The 26677-nt window shown below is 41.9% G+C and overlaps 1 protein-coding gene and 1 non-coding gene across 6 annotated transcripts; both read left to right on the forward strand.

Annotated features, from left to right (window-relative positions):
* Positions 1 to 3526: 3526 nt before the first annotated feature.
* On the forward strand, positions 3527 to 25267 carry LEMD1 (LEM domain containing 1). Of its 5 annotated transcripts, none has more exons than XM_038379924.2 (9): positions 3527 to 3680; positions 14388 to 14559; positions 14902 to 15027; positions 18173 to 18246; positions 19103 to 19186; positions 19918 to 20016; positions 21196 to 21288; positions 21726 to 21814; positions 23690 to 25267. In XM_038379924.2, exons 2-9 carry the CDS (start codon positions 14406 to 14408, stop codon positions 23934 to 23936), a joined length of 966 nt encoding a protein of 321 aa, XP_038235852.1. In that variant the 5' UTR covers positions 3527 to 3680; positions 14388 to 14405; the 3' UTR covers positions 23937 to 25267. The 5 variants fall into 5 exon arrangements, with proteins under 5 accessions (XP_038235852.1, XP_038235854.1, XP_038235855.1 ...); XM_038379926.2 differs by lacking the exon at positions 19918 to 20016 and adding an exon at positions 20063 to 20134; XM_038379925.2 differs by having other exon boundaries at positions 3594 to 3743.
* On the forward strand, positions 3854 to 3925 carry TRNAW-CCA. The gene has a single exon. It is a non-coding gene; the product is annotated as a tRNA-Trp (tRNA).
* Positions 25268 to 26677: the final 1410 nt, after the last annotated feature.

Below are 26677 nucleotides of genomic sequence, written 5' to 3' on the forward strand. Positions count from 1 at the left end.
CTTCCCGAGCCTCCAGATACTTTGGAAACTCCTTGTGCCTGATTCTCCATTGTCTTGTACCTTCTTTAGCTATTTATTTTGTGCAAAGCGGGTGTAAAACGCCAGCAGTGACATAAAGGCCTGATCCAAGCCCACTGAATTATGTTGGCCTTTGGATCAGCCCTTCTGTGAGTTGAGAATTCCAGTCAGGTAGCATTTTATAGCCATTTTGGATGTGTCAATGGCTACTTTTTGTTCTGCGTTAGAACAACACCTAGCACAATGGCATGTGCTATGACTGGGGCTTTTAGGCATTACTGCAACACAAATAATAAATAATAAATAGGGCTGTCGATTAATCACAGTTAACTCATGCGGTTAACTCAAAAAATTAATCGCAATTAAAAAAATGTATCTCTATTAATTGCACTTGTAATCGCACTGTTAAACAATAGAATACCAATTGAAATTTATTAAATATTTTTGGATGTTTTTCTACATTTTCAAATATATTGATTTCAATTACAACACAGAATACAACGTATACAGTGCTCACTTTCTATTATTATTTTTATTACAAATATTTGCACCGTAAAAATTATAAAGAAATCATAGTTTTCAATTCACCTCATGCAAGTACTGAAGTACAATCTCTTTAAGTTACAGGATGGCTGCAGCTCAACCCTCCCCCAGCCACAACCCAGCCCAGCCCAGCCCGGACCTACTGCAGCCAGGGAAGAGGTGCCTATCCTGCGGTCCCAGCCCCAGAGCTGCTGCCTCTACCCCTCAGACAAGGTGCTGCTGCGGGGACAGTGAGCTGCGGGGAGTCCTCTCTCCCTGCTGTAGCCCCGGGGCAGCCTGCACCCAAAACCCCTCATCCCCAGCCCCATCCCAGAGCCTGCATCTCCAGCCAGATCACCTCACCCCCCCCACATACACCCAACCCTCTGTGCCAGCCCTGAGCCCCCTCCCTCACCCTGAACCCCTCATCCCTGGCCCCACCCCATAGCCCTCACCCCCAGCCAGAGCCCTCACCCCCACACCCCAACTCTCTGCCCCAGCCCTGAGTCCCCTCCCATACTCTGAACCCCTCGGCCCCACCCCCACGACATGAATTTTGTTATGTGCACCAATATGGAGGTGATGAGCTAAAAATAAGAAGAGCAGACTAGAGTAGCAGGACTTGCACCAAAACAAATAAGGATCCTGCCAAGTGTCACTCGTTTCAAAGAATAAAAATATCTAGATCCCAAAGCAGGTCAGTATCATCATCCCCATTTTACAGATGGGGAAACTGAGGCACAGAGCAAGTAAAGTGACTTGCCCAAGATCCCTCAGCAGGCCAGTGGCAGAACCAGGACCAAAACACAAGTCTTCTGCGTGCCAATCTGTTGCACTATCCAGTACTCCATGCTGCTTCTCTCTAAAGGCAGGGGTCCAGCAAAAACTAGCCACATAATAAAGATAGGTCTTTAAAGGCTGAGTAAATTGTACAGGAAACTTTGGTGATGTGAGAAGAACTTGGGCGCGGCCTACAAAAGGTAAATCTTGGCGCAGTCTCCACTGTACAATGCACTGGCGACCTGATCTGAATCCTATCCAAGTCACTGGAAAGATTCCCACTGAAACAGCCCTGACCAGGGGTGCTGGAACAATTTATACAGTGGGGAGTGCTGAGAGCCATTGAACCAAACTGTAAACCGTGTATATAATGGAAACCACTTCAAGCCAGGGGGTGCAACAGCATCCCCCCAGCACCGCTAGTTCCAGCACCTATGGCCCTGAGAACTGGAAAGGTAGATCATTCTGTGGACATATACAGAAGCTACCACAGAGATGTTGGGAAATTGCCTTTGAAAAACAAGGTTGAAACGAAAAGGAGTACTTGTGGCACCTTAGAGACTAACAAATTTATTAGAGCATAAGCTTTCGTGAGCTACAGCTCACTTCATCGGATGCATTGGATCCGATGAAGTGAGCTGTAGCTCACGAAAGCTTATGCTCTAATAAATTTGTTAGTCTCTAAGGTGCCACAAGTTCTCCTTTTCTTTTTGCGAATACAGACTAACACGGCTGCTACTCTGAAACCTGAAGGTTGAAACGAGAAAGACTTTGTTATGGATGATGCTTGGATCTGGATTTGTCCGGGGCTTGGTGTTCAAGGCCCACGGGTTAGGTTAGGGTTCAACAGCACTGAAATATCATAACTGCTTGAGCAGGAGTGTGACCCAAAATGGTGTAAACCTCAGAAGATCGGTGTGATTTCTGTCACCTTGAAACTTGCAAAAATAGGTCCTTTCTGGTTGGGATTCATCCCAGAACCACCCACATGTGGGTTTGGATTGGGGGACTCTCATCCAACCCACCCTGCAAATGCTGGGGCATCTGGGGTCTGTTGTTTTGTACCAATGCCGCTGTAACCCAGAGCTCGTCTAGGAATGACACAGCCATTCTGTTTAGTTTTAAATCAGCAGCAAGATGTGCCCAGCTTAAAAATAACTGTTTTGACAGTATTGATGTAAATATGTGAATGGCATGTTCTGCTTTTTTCCTTTTGCATTCTTCATTGCCTGATTCTGTGTGGGCTGAAGACAGCTGAGAGACAGGGTGAGACAGTGCCACCTATAGGTTTCAGAGTAGCAGCCGTGTTAGTCTGTATTCGCAAAAAGAAAAGGAGTACTTGTGGCACCTTAGAGACTAACAAATTTATTTGAGCATAAACTTTCGTGAGCTACAGCTCACGATGCATCCGATGAAGTGAGCTGTAGCTCACGAAAGCTTATGCTCAAATAAATTTGTTAGTCTCTAAGGTGCCACAAGTACTCCTTTTCTTTTTGCCACCTATAGGACATTCCTCAGTTCCAGTTTGGGTAGGTTTCAGACAGCTGTCAGGAGTTACTTTGTTCTTGTACCCCTCATTATTTCAACCAGACCAGACAATGTAACACCTCCCACTGTCCACAGAAGCCAGCCTGATCAACAAACTACACGAGATGACAAGGCTTAAGTTTAAAGTGGGGTTTGAATTTACTGAGAGGAAGATGAGGTTGGAGGGGGAATAATATCATTTGCAGGAATGTCAAACTGAGACAAGTGGAATGAGTGAGATAAGCATATAGTACAATCCTGCATTAGAAAGAAGAAAGAGATGGACATTATGAAAGGAGAAATCAGATTAACTGATAAAATAGTCCAACGTGTAAGAATAAATGTTAAATACAATAATGTAAAAGGGGATTAAAATGCTAAAGTACAATAGTGATTTAAATATTACATAATACTAAATGCAATAATAATAGTTAATATTAAACCCAGAGATTTCAGCTTGAGCTGAGAACCGTCTGAGAAAACTCAGTGCACCTAATACAGCTCCAATCCTGGCTGGGCATGTCCTGTCCCTTTATGTCTGCTGTTGCGTGGTAATGGTATAGTCCTGTGGAGGAAGAGAGGCAGATCCCCTCCCGGGAGTTGCCGGTGGTATGGCCCTATGAGATGTGCGAGTGGTAGCGCCCGCTGAACCCCCCCCGCGGCGCCGACACAGAGAGTTGGTACCGCCCACAGGGGCGTGGCCGGGCGGTGGTTGGCTGCGAGGCGGCCCGGCGGGCGGTTTGAAGGCGGCTGGGTGGGCCCCACTCCGGCCGCGGGAGGATGACGCGGGGGAGCCATCGCTGTCTCCGTCAGCGTCCGGCGAGGAGACCGAGGTGAGGGCCGCCACGGGAGCGCGCAGCAGCCTGCGGGGGCGGCCGGGAGAGCGAGAGGCTCAGGTGTGAGGTTGGGACGCCCCTGGGGCAGAGTACGCATGCGCGGAGGGAGAGTGACGGGGAGACCTCAGACGCGCAGCCTCTTCAAGCTCCGCTCCAGGCTGGGCTGCTGGGACCTCGTGGCGCAACGGTAGCGCGTCTGACTCCAGATCAGAAGGCTGCGTGTTCGAATCACGTCGGGGTCAGGGTGCCCCTAGCTGGCAGGGGGTTTTGTTTTACACCCTTAACAAACTAGAGGCGGGGGGGGGAGGGTGTTTTCTCTAATGTAGGGGGCTAAGGGGAGGTGATCCCCAAACACAAGCACAGGCAGGCTGAGAGAGGGCACTGGGGCTCCCCCCCTCATGATCCCTGGGAAGGGGGGGGGGGTGGTAGCTGAAATAAAACACAAGTTGATGGTGCATGGGAGGGGTGCCCTTAAAAGTAAAATGGAGGAAGACCGGGTCTGTGGGAATCCCCTTTGCTAGGAATAGTGCATGGGGGTGCAATTGGAGGCAGTGGGGGAGCAGCATAGGGTTTCCCCCAAAGCAGAGGGAGATAATGGGAAGGATAAGGATTCCCCACATTAAAACAAAGGGCAATTGGGAGGTGCAGTTGCAGGGTAGAGCCCTGGGTGTGAGTCACCCCAGGGAGCATTTTTTTTTTTTTAATATATTTCCACTCATAGGTCTTGTCTATACTGCAGTGGCCCAGCTGCAGACTTTCAGTGTAGATGTTACCTAGGCCTCTGGGAGGGATTCTCCCTCTGCACAGCTAATCCCCCTCCCCAAGAGGCAGCAGCTGGGTCAAGGGAAGACTTCTTCCCTCACCCTAGCACTGTTTGGGGGGGGGGGGGAGACAGGGTGGCTTAATTACCCTGCTTCACATCCCTGTGTGATGTAGTTAAACCGATTTTCCAGTAAAAAGAAAAGGAGGACTTGTGGCACCTTAGAGGCTAACAAATTTATTTGAGCATAAGCTTTCGTGAGCTACAGCTCACTTCATCGGATGCGTGAGCTACAGCTCACTTCATCGGAAAGTTTATGCTCCAAATAAATTTTGGTCTCTAAGGTGCCACAAGTACTCCTTTTCTTTTTATGCCTTCCTCTTCCTTTTTAAAAACACTATGTACATGATACAGTTCTAGCATATATTCCTACAGCAGTCTTCTTTAGTCTCAGCAAAATCAACTTGAAAAGTGGGATCATTACAGATATAAATCCTAAGCAAGTACTTATGATTATTGGTTAAACACCACTTGTGCAGCATTTATGTTCTAATTAACACTTGGGCTAAGATACAAAGTACTTAAGCAAAGCAAACTGACATTATTGGGTTAAAATTACATGGAGGTGAGCTTCATTTGCCTATATAAATTACACCAAAGGTTAAATTGAAACAATCAAAGTTTGATTTATTTTTTTTTTCCTTTAATTGAATTATTGTACTAGTTAGTTTCACTCTGGTTATGCAGAAACTTAGGGCTACAGTACTTAAGTTACAAATAATTAGAGGATGTAAACATCCTCAGGAAGCTGTTTTACTAACACTTAAAATTCAGGAGGAGATTGAATGGGTATAAAGCTTTTTGTTTTTTTCAAAAACAAAACAAACAAAACCTACACAAATCTAAATTTGGGGCCGGATACCATCAACTACCAACAACTTTAGCCAACTGAAAAAAAAAAACAAACCCAAATCTGAGGTTGTTTTCAACTATTGCACCTGCCTCTGAGTTCCTCTGCCAATGCATACAGCTTCACAACTACACTTTTTGATTTTTAAAATTCTCTGCTGTATGAAATACCCTCATAAATATAACCGAGGAAACTGACTATAATTGGAGAAATGCAGACCATCTCTACATAGAGTGCTCCTCTCGGATGCATAAAGCAAACAAATTTCAGTGTTGAGAGAGAGATTTTGCTTTCATCTTCCAGTTTATAGCATTCTTAGGTGTTTCTCGTAACCACAGCGGGGGGAAAAACACTTTCAGGCAGAGTAGGCTTTTGAAAGTTGATAGGGAGTCTCTAACTGCTTTTGACAATGTTGAAAATGTTATCCCGACTTCTCAATGTATTAAGCATAGTCAAATGTGATCATGAGGTGGTGGGCAATTGCAGCTATCATTTGCTTCTGTGGGAGCTGTGAGTACCCAGCACCTCTCCAAAAGAGTAACCGGATCCAAAGCTCATTGACATCTATTGGGGTCTTTTTCACTAACTTCAATATGTTTTGGATCAGTCTCCAGGTCCTTACAATTCTTGATGCTGTACAAAGCCTAGAGGAAAACTTAGGTAAACAAACAAACCCACCAGTAACTATTAGATCATTAGACAGTTTCTATGACATGACACAGTTAAGCAGAGCTTTTTGGAAAGTCATTCAGTCAGTAAAAAGAAAAGGAGTACTTGTGGCACCTTAGAGACTAACAAATTTATTAGAGCATAAGCTTTCGTGAGCTACAGCTCACTTCATCGGATGCATTTGGTGGAAAAAACAGAGTAGAGATTTATATACACACACACAGAGAACATGAAACAATGGGTTTATCATACACACTGTAAGGAGAGTGATCACTTAAGATAAGCCATCACCAACAGCAGGGGGGGGAAGGAGGAAAACCTTTCATGGTGACAAGCAGGTAGGCTAATTCCAGCAGTTAACAAGAATATCAGAGGAACAGTGGGGGGTGGGGTGGGAGGGAGAAATACCATGGGGAAATAGTTTTACTTTGTGTAATGACTCATCCATTCCCAGTCTCTATTCAAGCCTAAGTTAATTGTATCCAGTTTGCAAATTAATTCCAATTCAGCAGTCTCTCGTTGGAGTCTGTTTTTGAAGCTTTTTTGTTGAAGTATAGCCACTCTTAGGTCTGTGATCGAGTGACCAGAGAGATTGAAGTGTTCTCCAACTGGTTTTTGAATGTTATAATTCTTGACGTCTGATTTGTGTCCATTCATTCTTTTACGTAGAGACTGTCCAGTTTGGCCAATGTACATGGCAGAGGGGCATTGCTGGCACATGATGGCATATATCACATTGGTAGATGCGCAGGTGAAGGAGCCTCTGATAGTGTGGCTGATGTGATTAGGCCCTATGATGGTATCCCCTGAATAGATATGTGGACAGAGTTGGCAACGGGCTTTGTTGCAAGGATAGGTTCCTGGGTTAGTGGTTCTGTTGTGTGGTGTGTGGTTGCTGGTGAGTATTTGCTTCAGATTGGGGGGCTGTCCGACGTGCACGAGCTGAAATTGTGGAAAAGCAGCATCGCTTACCCCATAACCTCAGCCATGCAGAACACAGTGCCATCCACAGCCTCAGAAACAACTCTGACATCATAATCAAAAAGGCTGACAAAGGAGGTGCTGTCGTCATCATGAATAGGTCAGAGTATGAACAAGAGGCTACTAGGCAGCTCTCCAACACCACTTTCTACAAGCCATTACCCTCTGATCCCACTGAGAGTTACCAAAAGAAACTACAGCATTTGCTCAAGAAACTCCCTGAAAAAGCACAAGAACAAATCCGCACAGACACACCCCTGGAGCCAGGACCTGGGGTATTCTATCTGCTACCCAAGATCCATAAACCTGGAAATCCTGGACGCCCCATCATCTCAGGCATTGGCACCCTGACAGCAGGATTGTCTGGCTATGTAGACTCCCTCCTCAGGCCCTTCGTTACCAGCACTCCCAGCTATCTTCGAGACACCACCGATTTCCTGAGGAAACTACAGTCCATTGGTGATCTTCCTAAAAACACCATCCTAGCCACGATGGATGTAGAAGCCCTCTACACCAACATTCCACACAAAGATGGACTACAAGCCGTCAGGAACAGTATCCCCGATACTGTCACGGCTAACCTGGTGGCAGAACTTTGTGACTTTGTCCTGACCCATAACTATTTCACATTTGGTGACAATGTATACCTTCAAATCAGCGGCACTGCGATGGGTACCCGCATGGCCCCACAGTATGCCAACATTTTTATGGCTGACTTAGAACAACGCTTCCTCAGCTCTCGTTCCCTAATGCCCCTACTCTACTTGCGCTACATTGATGACATCTTCATCATCTGGACCCATGGAAAAGAAGCTCTTGAGGAATTCCACCATGATTTCAACAATTTCCATCCCACCATCAACCTCAGCCTGGACCAGTCCACACAAGAGATCCACTTCCTGGACACTACGGTGCTAATAAGCGATGGTCACATAAACACCACCCTATATCGGAAACCTACTGACCGCTATTCCTACCTACATGCCTCTAGCTTTCATCCAGATCATACCACTCGATCCATTGTCTACAGCCAAGCGCTACGATATAACCGCATTTGCTCCAACCCCTCAGACAGAGACAAACACCTACAAGATCTCTATCATGCATTCCTACAACTACAATACCCACCTGCTGAAGTGAAGAAACAGATTGACAGAGCCAGAAGAGTACCCAGAAGTCACCTACTACAGGACAGGCCCAACAAAGAAAACAACAGAACGCCACTAGCCATCACCTTCAGCCCCCAACTAAAACCCCTCCAACGCATCATCAAGGATCTACAACCTATCCTGAAGGACGAGCCATCGCTCTCTCAGATCTTGGGAGACAGACCAGTCCTTGCTTACAGACAGCCCCCCAATCTGAAGCAAATACTCACCAGCAACCACACACCACACAACAGAACCACTAACCCAGGAACCTATCCTTGCAACAAAGCCCGTTGCCAACTCTGTCCACATATCTATTCAGGGGATACCATCATAGGGCCTAATCACATCAGCCACACTATCAGAGGCTCCTTCACCTGCGCATCTACCAATGTTATATATGCCATCATGTGCCAGCAATGCCCCTCTGCCATGTACATTGGCCAAACTGGACAGTCTCTACGTAAAAGAATGAATGGACACAAATCAGACGTCAAGAATTATAACATTCAAAAACCAGTTGGAGAACACTTCAATCTCTCTGGTCACTCGATCACAGACCTAAGAGTGGCTATACTTCAACAAAAAAGCTTCAAAAACAGACTCCAACGAGAGACTGCTGAATTGGAATTAATTTGCAAACTGGATACAATTAACTTAGGCTTGAATAGAGACTGGGAATGGATGAGTCATTACACAAAGTAAAACTATTTCCCCATGGTATTTCTCCCTCCCACCCCACCCCCCACTGTTCCTCTGATATTCTTGTTAACTGCTGGAATTAGCCTACCTGCTTGTCACCATGAAAGGTTTTCCTCCTTCCCCCCCCTGCTGTTGGTGATGGCTTATCTTAAGTGATCACTCTCCTTACAGTGTGTATGATAAACCCATTGTTCCATGTTCTCTGTGTGTGTGTATATAAATCTCTCCTCTGTTTTTTCCACCAAATGCATCCGATGAAGTGAGCTGTAGCTCACGAAAGCTTATGCTCTAATAAATTTGTTAGTCTCTAAGGTGCCACAAGTACTCCTTTTCTTTTAGCGAATACAGACTAACACGGCTGCTACTCTGAAACCTGTGATTCAGTCAGTAGTTGCCTGGAACAAACCATTGCTAACCCAATTTTTGGAACTAATTTTACCTAAATGCCATTTTTAATTTAGTCATGATGACATTGCAGTGTCATGGTAGCTTGGAAAGTGACATACGCACTTGGTTATGCAAACTGTTTTGGATTGGGAAGCAACAGATGGCCTTATAAAAGTGCTGTCGATTTCACAATAGAAAAAGCTTTTGAGTGTTCTTGGATTGTAACCCTTTCAACCTTCATTTCAAGGTGTTTTATTTTGTACACCTGAATTTCCTTTAACCTTGGTCTTTAGTGCTCTACTGTTCATTTAAATGTTCCATCTCTTTCTTAGATGGCTTTTGTTATACAATTAACTTAGGCTTGAATAGAGACTGGGAATGGATGAGTCATTACACAAAGTAAAACTATTTCCCCATGGTATTTCTCCCTCCCACCCACCCCGCCACTGTTCCTCTGATATTCTTGTTAACTGCTGGAATTAGCCTACCTTGCTTGTCACCATGAAAGGTTTTCCTCCTTTCCCCCCTGCTGCTGGTGATGGCTTATCTTAAGTGATCACTCTCCTTACAGTGTGTATGATAAACCCATTGTTTCATGTTCTCTGTGTGTGTGTATATAAATCTCTCCTCTGCTTTTTCCACCAAATGCATCCGATGAAGTGAGCTGTAGCTCACGAAAGCTTATGCTCTAATAAATTTGTTAGTCTCTAAGGTGCCACGGGTACTCCTTTTCTTTTGACCTGTTTCAAAGGGAATCCTATTTTTACATAGGCCTTTAGTGAAAGGTGCATAGTATAAATACAAAGCTAGGTAAAGGATTTTAAATGTCTATCCCGGTGCTAGCTGAATAATTTTCCTATAACGGGCGGAGGGGAGTGTTTCTTGCTTTAAACAGGGGCTGAAACATGCCATGTACTTAGTAAATACTAATTTCTAGCTTTGTTATTCTAGGGGCCAAGGACAGATTGTTGAGGCCTGTCTGTGGTAGGGAGTAAAGCATCTGAAGAAATATTGTTTAATGTTAGCCGCCTCCGGCTTGGTTAATGTAATGGCTGAGCAAATATCAGAACTTTAAAATGGTGCTCTCTGTAACTATTTCCTGCTCTAAATGTTTTTTTAAATGAACTGGAACACAGAATCCTAATAACGTCATTCTTAAAATGCCCATCAGGCAGTGACTTCTAGTTGCATCGTAGTGTGGAGAGCTTTATCTTGTCCTAAGCATTTTAAGCAATGTTCCCCCTCTCTCCACCCCCACGGTTCTCTGGGAAGACTTCTTCTACAGCATAGTTAACTTCCTATAGAGGAGATTTTCATTAACATTCAGTCTCATTCAGCTATATGTATTTAGTTCTCTTAATCTTGCCTCATAAATAAATCACTCCAGACTCATCATTTTTGTTGCTCTTCTGAATTACCTTTTTGTCTTAGTAATTACTATACAGTATCCTTTAGTCGACTGTAACTAATACCTTCTAATATTGAGGTGTCCAGAAGTGAATGCAGTATTCTAGTCTTGCTCTCAACTGAGTGATTATAGCCGGAGTATCTTTCCTTTTCCATTGTGTGATGCCTCTGGGACCCTCAAAACACTAGCATTTCTGCTGCTCTGTCCTTTGCTATAGCTCCTAGAACTTTGTAGACATCACAGATGTTCTTTTGAAGTATCACTTCCATAAATATCTATCCTGGATTAGCTTTCCCCATATGTATTTACTTGCCTTCTGAACTGATGCATCTTGTATTTCTAACCTCATGAAGCTGTTATGCTATTTTCAGGCCTCACCGGCGTAATAGATTGGTTTTTCTTCTTCCCAGCAAAATTCCTCCTTGTAATGAACCTGTAGTGAAGTCACAATCTGGTTTGACACCAGTCTATTACCATGGAAATTAATGATGTCACAGAAGTCACTAGAGCTTTATTCTGGGCATGAAGAGCAGGGGACCTTGGGCTTTTAGAAAGAGGAAGTCCTTTTTAACATCTGTAGCAGTAATTAGAGTCAGAATTTCATAAGATCATCTGAGGAGGTAAGTGAATTTGTCTGGAATATCAGAACAACCTCCAAGACTGTTTCTAACCTGGCATACGAGGGATCTGTCATTCCTATCCATAGAGCTGTCCCAGTGGAGAGTGACCAATTGTAATTTCGACCAGGGTAGATTCAGCCTTAGGAAATGACACCCTCCATTTTAAATTTAAATGGGTCTTTTTGGGGGTACCTTTTTTTACCCCCCCAAAAAAAAGGCTGATTAACTTTGAGGCACAAATATGTCATGAAACAGTGACATGAAATATCTAGACTTGGTTCTTGTAAAACTATGTACTTTGCTGTAAAAATATGCCCTTTTTCACTACAGAGAAATGAAGGCATGAGTTGACTGTCCTGAGCTTCAGCCAAGAGATAAGAGACTTGTTAAGATTGGCTCCCTGCATGAAAAAATGAGTGCTGTCTAGATAACCCATTAGGGTCTGTGTTCTAGAATTTTCATTAGACACTTTTAGGTACAATTAATTTTATTTCTAAAACTTCTTCTAGATGGAAATGTTTTTTAAACAGATTTAGGGTGGGGCCAAGAGGTAGGTGCTCAGCTCCCATTTTGGAAGTCAGCAGTTGGATGCCTAGCTAGTTCATGCTGCTTTGAAAATCCCAGTCTGAATTATAGAATTCTAGAACTAGAAAGAAGGTCTGCTTTTAACATTACTGAAGCCTGATTTAAACACACAATTGCGTCCGTTTAGCTAATGGTGTGATGAAAGCTGGGGCAGCTTTTTGTGTAGTCACTATGTCAGTTTAAACCTGGTTTTGTATCAGTTGAGCTTGGACCTTTAGCTAAGTGCCCACAGTAGGGTTTGTACTGGTTTAACCAATATGTTTTTAAACTGGTGCAACTTGTGTGTAGACAAGCCCTGGATAATAGTAAAACTCTGCTACAATAGAGTATGTTCTTTTAATACTTTTTTTTAAACAGTTTTTATTTTAATAGAGGTGACAGGGTTTTGAATTAACCAGTGTTACAGAATAAAAGTCTACAGACCTGGCTAGTGACGGGTTTTTTTGTAATTAGACAGTGACAGATCACTAGCAAAGTATCAGTTTAACGTTGGCGCTGATCATATTGTAATACGTAATTATATTGCAGTAATGGTCACTGCAATATTAAAACAGCTCGGGTAAATGAGGGGTAGAAGTGAGTGATCCTAGACAACATACAGTTAAGTTCAAGTCTCAAATCATAAATAAGCAAAGGTGAGAACTTGCATTGATGTCTAAGTATTTATTTTCCCATGATGCAAAGCGTTAAGGTTTGGTTGAATGTTTAAGACGCTTGGTAAACAAGTGTAGAATTTGTGTTTGGAATAACCTCATTCTAATGCATTGTCAACTAATCTTGAGATAAAAACTGGATTGTCTGCCACAAACTGAAAACTGTTTGAGGACTGTCTTTGTCTTGCAGAGCACCTCATATGCTGATTTCAGAGTAGCAGCCATGTTAGTCTGTACTTGCAAAAAGAAAAGGAGTACTTGTGGCACCTTAGAGACTAGCAAATTTATTTGAGCATAAGCTTTTGTGAGCTACAGCTCACTTCAGTTCACTTCATCGGATGCATTCCTGAAGTGAGCTGTAGCTCACAAAAGCTTATGCTCAAATAAATTTTAGTCTCTAAGGTGCCACAAGTCCTCCTTTTTATATGCTGATGACAGTCAATAAATAATAAAGGCATATGAAAGTGCACCCCAGATGTCTGTTTTGTCAACAATATGTGGACTTGTCTGCCAGTGTTTTCTGTACTGCTTCTAAGACTTCATTCTGACATTCATGGGTCAATTGAAAAAATCAAGTGTGCAGAGGAATACAGTGTTCTGCTGATATAAAACATCACCCTTCTATAGCATCTTCCATGTGCGAATCCCCTAGGGCTTTGTAAACGTTAATGAATTAAACCTCACAACGTCCCTGTGAGGCATGAGACGGATGGGGTGATGGACACAGAAGCAAGCAAACAGAATGAAACCACTTGAATTTAATCTTATCCAGTTGTTCTGTCAAGGTAGAATTGGGGGTAGAGTGGTTCCCAAACACAATCTGAAAAGATGCATAAGCTGGCTTTGAAGCCTTTTCTTTCCACTAAAGGGAAGGGGAAGTGAGTGAAAGAGGCATGGCTTTAGGCAATGCTTTTGCCCCTTTAAAATATCTGGATCTCTACGGACTCTCTTCCAATCAGAACGGTGCCTGTTCTAATCAAAACCAGGGCACAAGAGACCAAGGCATGGAAGAGCAGCTGTTGCATGCAGTCATGCACAGTATTTTTGTGCTAGAAGTGATTCATTTAGTCTGTGTAATATATATGGAAATGTGCTGTGGGAATGTCGGTCTGGTACTTGAAAATAACTTATTAATATAACCCAGACAAAGCAGAACTTTGACTTGCAGATCTTGTAGGCTTTCCCTTCGGTCATATAGGCATAGGCAATCTGCCTCTTCGCTCTAGATGCTTTATTGAAGACTATTAAATCTACATATATACAACTTGGACAGAGTGGCAGGCCTGAAAGGGACACCTCTCCATCATGACAAACATAACTGAATGATGATGCAATATTTTTAGGTTGCTGCAGAGACGGCCAGCAAAAGGAAAGCAAGTTAACAAAACCACATTTCTAGAGCATTCGTGACAGACAAGGAAGTGAAGAAGGCAGGATTGAGGGTGGGAGGGAGGAGAAATTATTTCCAAACTCTTGATACTGCAAACAATGGAGATCTGGACTATAAAGGGATACTCAAACTACTTTTCTAAACCTATTGCATATAGGCCTAGGGATTTAGTAGTAATTATTGGCCATATATATTAGTACACACAAGGTCTTTTTTTACCTCATTTCTGGAAGCCGCCTCTGAAATTTGAGCACACCATCTCTTGTTCCACTTAGTTGTAATTGTCAGTTAAATATAATTGTTACCTAACTTTGTATGAAATCTGTGATCAAATAGTGAGGCACTTGGAAACCCGAATGTAGCTCTTTCAGTTTATCTAAAAATATAGAAGTGATTAATAAAACAGGATTTGCAGAGCAACAGGATAAATGCTTAGATGCCTTTGTGCTGTATTTAACTTTCACGGTAAATTCTCATATCTTATCCCAAAGGTTCTGCTGTTGGAAAAGATGGCCCAGGTTACTGTTGGCGTGTTAATAGAAAAGCAAGAGCAAGAAAACAGAGACCAAGACACAACAGATGAAATCAGCATTAAACTACTGAGTGACAATGAATTACAGGAAAAGCTTCTCATGTATGGTGCTGAGCCTGGACCAATACTACGTACGCTTCAAATGAATTATGGTTCTGGATTCTACTTCCCCCATCTGTTTCTAATCAATTTAAAGTGTCTTTAAAGTGAGAAATTGAGTCTCAGCCCAATTCAAAAACATAAAACAAAAAACAAAGGCCTGAATTTTCAAGAGCTCAGCTCCCATTTCAGCACCTAAATGATGTGGCCAGATGTTTCATATGTGCTTAGTGCTTGTTCTCAACTGGAGTTGCTGGGTGCTCAGCTCATTTGAAAATCTGGTCCTAAATTTCAGGGTTTTTACAACAATAAAACTAATTGCTCAGCAAATCAATTGTTATTAATCCCCTTGTATTCGGAACTGCTTATTTTAGCTTCTACAAGGACTCTTTATGAGAATAAACTACGGCAGTTGGTGAATCCAAGTCCACAAGGATTATGTGCCAAGCCAAAAGAAAGTGGAGATCTTGACCGGGACTCTGAGAGTGAGGAAGAAAAAGGTGCAGTATTTGACTTTTTGGATGCAGAAATTAAAATGTCAGTTTATCAATCTTAATATTTTGTGTTTGAGAGCATTTAGTATTACTGAGTGAGCTTTTTCTAAATTGCCTAGGAAACTATTTTCCATTAATTTCAATGGGAGTTAGGCCTATCTGCATCTTTGAGTGCTTCAAAAATCTGGTTTTAAGTAATTTAGGAGCACAAATCCCATTAACTCTCTGGGACTCGTGCTCCTATGGCCTGGTTTACACTAGAAAATTACGTAGTCATAATTATGTCACTCTGGGATGTGAAAAATCCATACCCCTGACTGGTTCAGTAAAGCAGACTTAAATCCCTGGCTAGATAGTGCTACTGCCTCTGAGGGAAGTGGAGTACCTACACCGGTGGGAGAACCCCTCCTGTTGGCGTAGGTAGTGTCTACATTGAAATGCTACAGTGGCACAGCTGTGTTTTAGGTGTAGATGAGCCCTTTGACATTTGAAAAGTCTACTCCTAATATAGTATGCATGATGTGCTAATTAACCTGTCTGAAATTATTTTAAACATTACTGATAAACAAAAGTATCTCAATGGTGACTTTTTATGAAGGAAAGTAATCTTGCTGCAGTAGTTCTGAGAGTCTCTGCAGCTGAACTAGAGTAATTTCTTAGGTCAAATGCCTTTTGTCCGTTCCATATTGTGCTCTTCGTAGAATCATGGGGTGGAATCTTGGTCCCATTGAAGTCAGTGGGGGGCTTTGTCATTGACTTTAGTGGGGCCTGAATTTCACCTATTGTCCTTACTTTAGTGTGGCTTAATGGGTTTGTGGTCTCAAACTGTTTTTATCACCTCTTGCTGTCTTCAACTCCTCCAATCCCCATCTTGCACTTCACTATCAAGTGCACCCCTGCATACTGTCTGGTATATGATTTGTTTTTTTAACCAGAACTATAATGGCACATGGTTTATTCAGTGTTTGGTAGAGTTGTAGACTGACTCTCTGCTCTGAGATGGAAAACAAAAAACGCTATAAAACACTGGGATGAGCAGTGTGATTCCACAGCAAATGTCCCTGGGTGATGCAACAAAATTCAGATCTGGGCCAAGTAAACCATGCACATTACAGGACTTGCATGTATTTCACAAATCAGAAAATAAGTTGCCTTGGCTTTTGGATGGAGTCTTCAGTCTCGTCTCTTATGCTGAAAACACTGGGACTCCTCAGAGGAGAGAAATAAGGAGACACAATCAAGGCATACAAAGCAAGAGTTTTGAGAAGGTAAATCAGGGACTAGAATTATTTGTATTAGATACCTAAGAGCCCTAGTCATGGACCAGAACCCTATTGTGCTAGGCTCTGGACAAATACAACAAATGAATGCAATTGAATGGTAACGAACTGAATATTGATAAAAGGAAATACTTTTTACATGATGCACAGCTAACTGTTGTAACTCGGTGTCACAAGATATTGTTGAGTCTGAGGGCAAGTCTATGCTACAAAATTAATTTGATCTAAGTTACGTTGATGTGAAGCCACCGCAGTAAGTGAATCTGTTTTACGCATCCACGCTATGCTCCTTGTGTCAGCAGTGTGCATCCTTACCAGGAGCACTTGCACCGATTTCACTGCCAATGTGGGGCACTCTAGGATAGTTGCTGAAAGGCAGCAACCATCAACGTCAGCAACACAGTGTGTACACTGACACTGCGTCAACCTGACTAATTGACCTAAGCACTACATCTCTCATGGAGGTGGAGTTAAGTAGATGTAGTGGGCGAGTTAAGTCGGTGGGAACTAAATTTTACTGTAGATGCTTAGAGTTAAGGCGACATAAGTTGCTTTACATTGACCCAATTCTGTAACAGAGACCAGGCCTGAGATCTTAGCTAGATTTTTATAAAAAGGACTAGAAGTTAGGGGCCTGGTTCTTATTTACACTAATACTACTTTACAGTACTCTGAGGGGCAAATCCACAGTTGGTGTAAACTATCATAATGCTTATTGAGGATTTGCTTCTGACATTGTAAAGGGCCTTAAATTGGCTCCTAACTTGTAACTTAGAATCAGGCCCTATATGGAAAAGGAGAACATCCACTGTTCTAAATGAGACATTTAGAAGTGTGAAGAAATGTAAACCAGCATGTTTCAGGGCATAAATCAATCTGTGTGGGAATTAGGAAGCAATTTATTCTATGGGCAGGTTGTTCTGTGCTTGCCTGCCGCAGGGTTCCTTGAAATGTCTGGCACTGACCGCTGTCTGACAGCTATTGAATCGGATGGCCTTGTGGTCTGATCTGGCTTGCTAACTCCTTTGTGACTATCAAGGGAATTCAAGTATCTTTTGAGGGGGAAAAAAACAAATGTAAGGTTTTCTCTCGGCAGAAATGTAATGTTCAGTAGCTCAATCCTGAAGATCTTTTTGGGGAGCTACATAGAATGGAAAACCAAGCTTTCTTTTTTTATCACTTGTAAGCCTCCTTTGAAGTTCCTATCAAGGAGATAGCCAAGCCTCTCATTTATTTTACAGGCTGTAAGGAATTGCTAGCTTTCTTTAAGCAATTAGTTTGGTGGGGCAATTTTGTTTGCTGTTTGAGAAAAGGGACTTCCAAAATCCTGAGCGGATTAGAAATGTTTTGAAAAATACTAAACCAACAGCTGCACGTTGGACTAATCTGACAGCATAGCAGCTGTCCTAACAAAAGCATAGCTAGCTCAAACAAGCTGCCTTTTTTTATTGAGTGGAAATAATTTAAAGGAAAAAACACTTTCGTGGTTCTACTGCATAATGCTAGGGAATGGATAAGGAATTGTTCACTCGTTAATTTTCCAGACGTGATTGCCGATATATGAATACTGTTCTGACCCCTCTCCTGCTCCTGTAGCCCTGAAGACTTGAATCTAATCCTCTGTTAGATAGACTGCTGGCATTTGGGCACATTGCCTCTTTGCACCTTCTCATCTATGTATTTGTGTGTTGTCTATCACCATTGTAACTAGGTGAAAGCACAGGAAGATAATTAAGCAAAGCAGTTTCTAAAGATGACTGACTGTCCTACAGCTCTTGTTTTGAAGTATTGACTTAGGCAACAGTGGCATAGATACTCCAGCATAATTACTCTTAAATCCCTCATTTATTAGTTTTCCTCTTCTTATTCAGAGACAGGTACTGAAGTAGTTCTTGAAACAAAAGACTTCAAAGTGACAGCAGCTTGTGCCACTGGCTACTGTAAAGTAAGTAACCTACTAATGCATGCATATTTTATGTAGCTGCTGCTACATGCAGGAAATTTCAAGTTAATAGAAACGGATGTTCTTTGTATTAAGCTCTTGACAAATGAAGGTAATTGCTGCAATCAGTTAATTATAGTATGCTTCTATGGCACAACTTCTACTGTGCAGCCCAAGGAAATCTACTGTAAAACAGTCAGCATGGGTGTTTAAGAATATGCCAAGTTGATTTCCTGACGTACAAAGTGCCCAAGTAATTATAAATGCTGTCTTATCAGTGTGTTTAAAATATAAAATTAACTATTAATCACCAGTGTTTCACCATGTTAAATAACAATATTTAAGCTTAGATTTTAAAGGGACACAACGTAAGGTGACCATTATAAGTGGTGTGAAAGCAAGTTCCTATAAACCTTAGACCAGACTCATCCCATCTATCTAAAGTTCTTATAGGAAAGCGCTGTTATCCCTATCTTGCATTATAGATGGGGAACTGAGGCGCAGAGAGATGCTAAGTGACCTTGCCCAAGGCTGCACAGGGAGTTTGTGGCAAGACATGTAATTGAACCTCCGTCCTAGGTATTACTCTAACTACTGGACAAGCCTTCCTCATGTTTCTTCATATTTTACAGGGGGGAAAAAAAAATCCTAATGGCAACAATTGGCTTCAGACATTGCCCTGCAGATTTGAAGAAAGTTGAAGTGATAAATACCATACTAAGATGTGCTGGCTCCATCTGTGTAAAATAAACAGTTCTATATTGTGCCCTTCAAAAAATATGGATCTTTAATTAAGGTCACTGTTAGTAAAAGTCTCCATCGGTTTTCAGCATTTCTCATGGATTTCTTTTTCTTACAGGCACCACACATTGAATTTTCAGAACGCCATAAGAAACTCCTAGCACCTGATGCAGATTACAGTCTTGCCAAGATAGTGGCCGAGGAAAGTACCCACCGTCCTGATGTTTTAATTTATGGTTATGTTGGTGCTCCTAACAATTCACAAATCTTGAATTTTGTGCATGAGCTTGCATGAGAGAGAGCTTCTCGTTAGGCATGCTGTAGTGGAGCTAAATGTTTCTTCACTGCTTCTTACTTTACCTACTGTTAACTTTTCAGCAATGGTTATTACTGATCAGGGGTTGACCTATAACATTGGCTTTGGCCTATTTGCATCTTTTTCATATAGAAAAGCCTTATCGTTCAAATTATGTACTAGAAATAATCATGAGAATAATTCTCTTATGAAAGTACTGGCCGAGGTCAATGAAGGTGTTCCATTAACTGTCAAATGGGCCATATTATAGACATCTACATTGGGTCTTTAAAAATAAAGCAAGCTGATATTCTATTGCTACTTAGAGCAGAAACTGTTATCTTGAGAACTACTTTACATGTCTGATGTGTGAAGCACAGATTCCAGGTTCTACATTTAAAAAAAAAAAAAAAAAAATCTGCAGTGCACAATAAATGAAAGTGTATACTTATTGTCACAGGTGGAAAAATCGCTAGTAGTCATTACTTGGATAAGCACAGGTGGTTAACTGCAAGAGAATAGTCTCTTGTGCGCAGTATTCTTGACCTTGATACAGCATCTTTAACCAGGAGAGTATTCAATTATGCATAGGTTGTTTACCCTTCCAATTAATGAATGCGTGTCTTGGATATTAACAGCTAGAGCAAATATTGCCAGAGGATAAGTTGCCTGCACATCGGACACAAGGACAGAAGAGGTCAGGTGGCAGCAGTCCCCAAGCTAGTCGTAGGACAAAGGTACTCTGGCACCAATTAACTTATAATAAATTGGCTTTTTTTCCAGAAAATCTTCCAAAAGTGCTATCCACAAAACCATGTCCCAGAGGAAATAGTAAAGCAAAATGGTGCAAATGAGGTATCGTTGAATAGCCTTTAGCTACCTAATTCACTATCCATGCCCTTCAAAATTCCTTTCCTTTCCTTGGTGTTGCATTTGATCCCGAATACAAATCTTCCCTTACCCTAATTTAAGACAAAGTAGCACTACCTCAAAGATGGACTCTTAAAACAAGCGAAATGCACAAACAGTTGCATGCCTCCTTTTAAAGAATAGAAAATCACAGAATGATGTTTCTTCGCATTTATAAATCTGCGAGAGATGTTGAAACTGTATGATGTAGCCTTAATAACTTTATGCAAAATTTCAGTGCAGCAGAGTTGAATTTGTTTTAGGCCCCAGTCCTGTAAAGTCTTATCACAGAGCACAAAGTTAAGCACATGCCTACATCTTTGCCAGATTGGGCATTAGATTGTAATGTCCTTAAAGTGAGGATAGCCAGAATCTGGGACTGGACAATGAGATGGATTACTTGATTGTTCTGTTCTCCATTGTGTCTGAAGAGTCTGGCACTGATCACTGTCAAAGACAAGATAGTGGGCTAGATTGACTATTGGTGGGTCTCCAGTCCTGATGAAGGCCTTTGGATGCTGTGATAACATAAATGTTGATATATCACTGTTTATCTTTTTCATTCTGAGGGCTTTAGACTAGACCTATTGTGTGCTTCAGCCCATAAACCTAGCTTATCCATAAAAATAATTAACTGTCAGTTGAACACTTTTTTTGTTTGCATCAGTCAATACTAGTCAGCCTTACTCCAAATGGACCCAGTTAGGTTGTTGGAAGTGCCATTCCAATCTTTTGAACAGATTCACTCTTGAATTTCATATTTGCCCTAAATGCCCTAAGTGTTAGTCAAAAAAAGCTTAAAACCGATTTCCCCCTCCCCCATTATTCCATTTCTTTCTTACCTAAACCACTTTTTTTTTTTAATTGTAGTGGTGAACTTTGTTTTATTTATATGGGCTATTGAATTAGTGGATTTAGATCATGTGTCCAGATACAAAGTACTTCTGTCTGTGGAATGTTGATATATTTTACTTAAAGTAAGCTGTAATCACTTGCTTCTTTGGCAGGGTAAGATCATGCTGGACAAGAGCACAATGACTTATCGAACACCAGCTAATACTCCACAGGCCTCAATATTTGTTAAACAGAGTAGACTGCAGGCAACTAATCTATTTTTTTAAACTTAATCTCCTGGGTGACTCTAAATCCTTCACAAGGTGTCTCTTCTGGTCACGATAGAGAAAATATTCACTTTAAACAAAGTTATTTGAAGGCTATTTCCACTTACTGAGTTGCTTCTTATCTGAAAATAAAGAATTTGGTTGTTACGTTTCTGGCACAACTCTCCTTCCGGCTTTTGTGATCACAGCTAATGTTCCAGGCTAGCACTGGGCATGTACTTGCCTTTTCCCATTCATCTGGTTTTGGTCATAGAAAATCCACCACGATGAATCCTCACTCCAAAAAAGTTAACGAAGGTATTCTTCCTCTCAAGTATCCACACCTTGTTCAGTGGCTTCAGCAGTTGGGAATAAAGGATCCTGCATAAATTCTGGTTACTAAATCTCCTACTATAAACTCTTTCTTCTCTTGTTAGGCAGCTGACACATTGGGTGACTCAGTTGGCAAAGATGATGGTCAAGGTAAAACATGGTTTCCTGATCCTCGGTCTCCCATAGGAATAAGGTAATGCTCTTCAGCCATTCACAAAGAGTGACTTGGTACAACTGCACTACTTACCAATGGCCTCTCTTCCTTCCTATTCCCGTGGCAGCTGAAAGGCTGAGACTCCATCAGGGTCTTCCATGGATGGTTATGTCTCTGGCCAGAAAGGAAAGCTTTGGCTTATAAAAATATTGATAGACAGTACTGAGGTAGAAAAGAACTACAGAAAGCTCATGACCTACTCAGCTGCTTCCTAAAATGTGTTTTCTCTTCAGCTGTCAAGTCTTCTCATAATGTGTGGGTTTTTTGTGATGGAGGGGGGGGTTAGCCCAGAGAACGTTGAAGTTGCAAGTTTTTTTTAGGTGATCCAGCCAATGGGCCTTGAACTGGGGGGACCTCTTTTACCGGAGGAGAGTCTAATCTCCATGGTGCAGTGGATCTTTTTCTCCGACTGCCATTAAGAGTACCCTTTATCAGCCCTTGTGACGTGGCCGCTCTTCACCTAGGAATTAGACAGACCTGCTAACTCGTTTCACATAAACTACCAAACAGTTCAAAGATGGTGATGATGTTTAGTCCCCTGGGGCTGACTTGAGCCATTGATGTAGAGGTGAGAGGAAGGATTACTGGTTAAATCACTGGCCTGAGACTTTGGAGATCTGGGTTCAGTTCTGAGCTCTGCCACAGCCTTAACCAAGTCAATTAATCTCTGTGCCTCAGTTCCTTATCCATAAAACAGGGAGGAGGATAACCCTAGTCTGTTTTGATTGTAAGCTCTTCAGGGACAGAGATTCTCTCATGTATGTACAGTGCCCAGTACAACAAGATTCCTATCTTGCTTGGAAATACTAGGTGCTACATTAAAATTTAGTAGTACAGAGGCTCCATATTGAACCACTGAATCCACTGGGCCATTCACTAGCGTCCACTCTTTGCTGTCCTGAGTTTCATAGGAAAGAAAACACTGGCCCTGAATGGACTAGAACAAGAGATGTGCACTGTTCTAATGCACAAACAAAGCTGGTGTCTCTTGTCCTTTTTTGCAGCAGCCAATATCTGCTTGAAGGGACATGAGCTTTGATAAAAGGCTGTGTTCCTGGAGTGCTTTGAAGTGGCAACTAGAGGTACTGCCAATTGCTATCACAATAAACATGAACAGCTTAATTTTTTTTTTAAATCTGGGGGATGGCATCCAGATTCTAAACATTGGTCGTCGTTTCAAAAATTTGCTACTCGGTCACTGAAACTAGTGTAGAGGCTTTTAGCTGTTTCTCTTTTAGGTATGAGCTTTTTTGCAGCTCTGCAAAAAAAGCTACTTTCTAATTCTTTAGCGCTTGTCGTAGACAAGAACCCATGTGTCCTGCTGCTGCCTTAGAAAGCCTTGGGGAGGAGGGCTTATTGTGCAGTGCAGCTCATTAAACAAAAGGAGTCCTGACCTGTGGATTCTGCTTCTGTTGGCTACCAACCAGAATGCAGTGTTTCCCAATACCACTTTACCGTCATCATTAACACAACAAATAGTGACCATATGGCAAAAGCCCGTCTGGGAATGTATTCCTTCCAATTCTATATTAAGCAAGGTCATGCTGGTCCATGCTGTATTAAAATGAACTTCCTGGCTGCAATGGGTGCCCAGCCTAAGTTTAAACCAATCCTTGGCTGTCCCCATATACACAGTTCACAAACTACCTCTTTACATTTAATCTCAAAGGATCATGTTTGATCATATGGAGGTTTGCTCCAGCTGTGACTATATTTTTAGTTTGTCTTGATCACAAAAAGCCTGATCCCTGGTGCTATATTTCTGAGTCTGTGTGCTTAAGTTTGAAAGGTAACTGGTTAGTGGTATGGATTTTTTTTTTAAAGTTGTCTTAAACTTTACCATCTTTTTCACAGTCCTGCTAAGAGAAGATCAGTGAGAGAGAGTGACCTGTCAACACAGAATATTGTGGAGAAGTCCAAAGTGGAAAAGGAGAAGCCCAAGGCAGCAGCATTAGAGCAGGAGGAGGTCCATCGAGGAATCTTATCAATGCCCATAAGGATTGCTATACTCGCTATCTTTGTTTTCGTACTCTTTGTGTATGTAACTATGGAGACTAACCCAGACAATCCATTCACAAACTTCATCACAGGAAGAGGATAGTAGTTCTGTCCTGATACCTAGCTAGGGAGCATTTAGGAGTGACTACAAAACAAAGCAAACACCTTTTTCCCTCCCTACTTACATGTGAACAAGCTCTTGAGATGGTGAATTAAAAGGCCAACAGGGGAAAAAAATTCTAGTCACTGAGTTTTCTTTGTCAAATATTCATTACATAGAGAGGCTCATGAGTCTTGCAGACCCAACTTGTTTCAGTTTATCACTTCACCTTGAGCAGAGGAGAAACAGACATTTATCTCGTGATCAGATTCATCAGTTCATCCACTTGGAAGGGTTTTGCATTTTTCTAAACTACCAGTGGCTGATCATTCTTTCCCCAGAATGAACACTTTTGTACTGAACTGTTGCTCCCTTGTATTGGAGAAGCACTAGCTTGAGACCTAGAAAACAAATTGCACACCTCTGACAAGCCAGGTAACAGCCAGCATGCTACCATAGACAATGAGGAGCAAGTCTCAGGTTCCCCCGGAGTGCCTTCTTGTATCTTAACTATGACAGGAAACTTGCTTTTTTCTTCACTCCTCTAATTCTGGTTCGTATCAAAAGTGGATACTGTGGTTATCAGCACATTTCTGAGGCAATGCACTTTCTGATTTAAAGTTGAACTGTCTTTTGTTTTTTAAATATAGATAAGATCCTAAATCACTCAAGTTACAATGCTGTAAAAATTAAGATGCTTTAAAACAGTAAATGAAAGTTCATTTCTCTTTACCTGCCAGGACCAAGTTGAGGGCTTTTAGTGTCCACAGCTCTTGTAGGAAAAACACAGAATTCTGAACTTAGGGCTTGACCCTAAGAAACCTAACACATCACTAAAGCCTTATGAAATGTGTTTAATTTGAAGTCTACTCATGTAGTCCATTAATGGCATAAGATATTGAATGGTCTCTTATTTTTAAAGGCATTTCATTTAGCGTAAGATATCAGCAAATCGACTGTGTCTAATGTTACAACTGTGTCTAATGCCCTCGCTTAAAACCTTGGCTAAAGTTTCAATGTGAGATAATGGATTATCTTTCCTAAACAGATAACTAGTAACAAGGAGAGAGGGCTTGACTCCTACAATTGTCTTTAATTCCACTGCCTCAGAAAATTCTGCCACTGCATTCTGAGTTGCATGTTCTAAAATGCTAGCTGCTTTGAAAAAATGCCATCTTTCAATATTGCATAAGCAATGAAAGCTGGAAGGTGCTATCTTTGCATGGTTTTGTATTTACATGGAAACACTTAACTGTTTCAGATTGTTGTGTAAGTACCAAGTTATTTTAAGTTCAATTGCTACAATGTTAAATAAAGAGCCTTGTGATATGAAATCCGTCTCCCTCCTAAAATTCACACCTTGTGACTTCAGCCTTTGACAGCAGGGGCATGTAAGCAGCAATCTAGCTGTCATTCAGTCCCTTCTCTAAATCTTGTGCTGTATTTTCCAGCTGAAATTGGTTGCTTAGGTCTGATTATTTAGGATGGAGAATGAGAGATGTCGTTTGTACACCCTTAACGTTCCTAATAGCTTGCTACTGCAAAACCCTTCTATTCTAGAAGGGTTTTAAATCTTCCTCTGAAGCAGCTAGTATTCTGCTTTTTGGCATACCCCCCCTCAGGGACTGCTGTTCTGAGCTAGTATGGCAACTTTTGTCTTCCCAAAATCAGTCTTAGTTGTAAAATGTATTGCCTCCGATAGATGATTTGGCCAAAACAACTAGCTTTAAATTTTGTCCTCTTAAGGTCAAAGTTTGGTGCTTCCTGTGATGAAAAGAGCTAGGTGGTATTGTCTCCCTCTTTTTCCCCATTTCCTACAGATTCTGAGAAATTTTCTCTTGCTTCTACAGAGACTTTCAAAATTTGTTGGTTTTGAGTTAAGAGCTGAGACTGTTCCAAGTTCTGAATACAGGGTAATACAGTACAGGGCTTGTCTACGTGAACTCTGAGTTTGTGGCAAGCTGGGGTGTGAATCTACCTTACAGTAGGCTGCCATGCGCTGACCGTCCATGCGCACTCTTCTGATGTGCACGCACACAGTTTGTTAATGTGCTGTAATCTACTCCCATTTCAGTCTGCACCCTAGCTTACTGTGACCTCTGTGTTGGTGTAGACAAGCCCACAAGTGCTTTGAAGAGAACCTGTCATTTTCCCAGCATCAAGATGTGATCTGAGACCACAGCAACCGATGTGCCGGATTTACATGATAGTCTTCATGGAAATACAAAGGATGTTGCACTGGAGAGAGTTGTACGTTGAATGGGTAGTTCACATGAACATCAATATCTTTTTTTTTTCCTTTGTCCGTGAGTTCTTTGAAAGCCTGTTCCTCTTATTACCACCAGATCAATTATGTTTATAATGTGCTAGGAAGAAGCAATATTAACCAGACTTCTTCCTGTCTCTTGGCATTAGCTGCCTAACACCATGGAACACATTGTGGGACCCATCAGTGCTTCCCCTACTGGGATAATGCAAAGAAGCTAGTGAATTTACTCCTGTCCATCTCTAGACCAGTGGTTCTCAACCTGTGGGCTGCTTGTGCCACACATCAGCAGCCCAGGTGACATCCTCAGGGCCATACAGCGTGTGTGTGGAGCCCATGCAACACACCAAGAGCTGCATATATAGCCCACAATGGTACATAGGTTGAGAACCACTGCTCTGGACATCATGTGCTCCTTGCTTCTCCTGCTGCCATCTACTCATGAGGAAAATGTTACCAGATAATGCCCTCTCCCTCA

Source organism: Dermochelys coriacea, chromosome 21 (assembly GCF_009764565.3).
Source record: "Dermochelys coriacea isolate rDerCor1 chromosome 21, rDerCor1.pri.v4, whole genome shotgun sequence".
In the NCBI taxonomy this organism is placed as follows: Eukaryota; Metazoa; Chordata; order Testudines; family Dermochelyidae; genus Dermochelys; species Dermochelys coriacea.

Excerpts from the sequence above, each read along its gene's own strand:
- LEMD1 (XM_038379924.2), top strand. The coding sequence starts at position 14,406 with ATGGCCCAGGTTACTGTTGGCGTGTTAATAGAAAAGCAAGAGCAAGAA. Across the intron at positions 14,560-14,901 it reads TGAGCCTGGACCAATACTAC|CTTCTACAAGGACTCTTTAT; the intron begins GTACGCTTCAAA and ends TGCTTATTTTAG. Across the intron at positions 20,017-21,195 it reads AAGCTAGTCGTAGGACAAAG|GGTAAGATCATGCTGGACAA; the intron begins GTACTCTGGCAC and ends CTTCTTTGGCAG.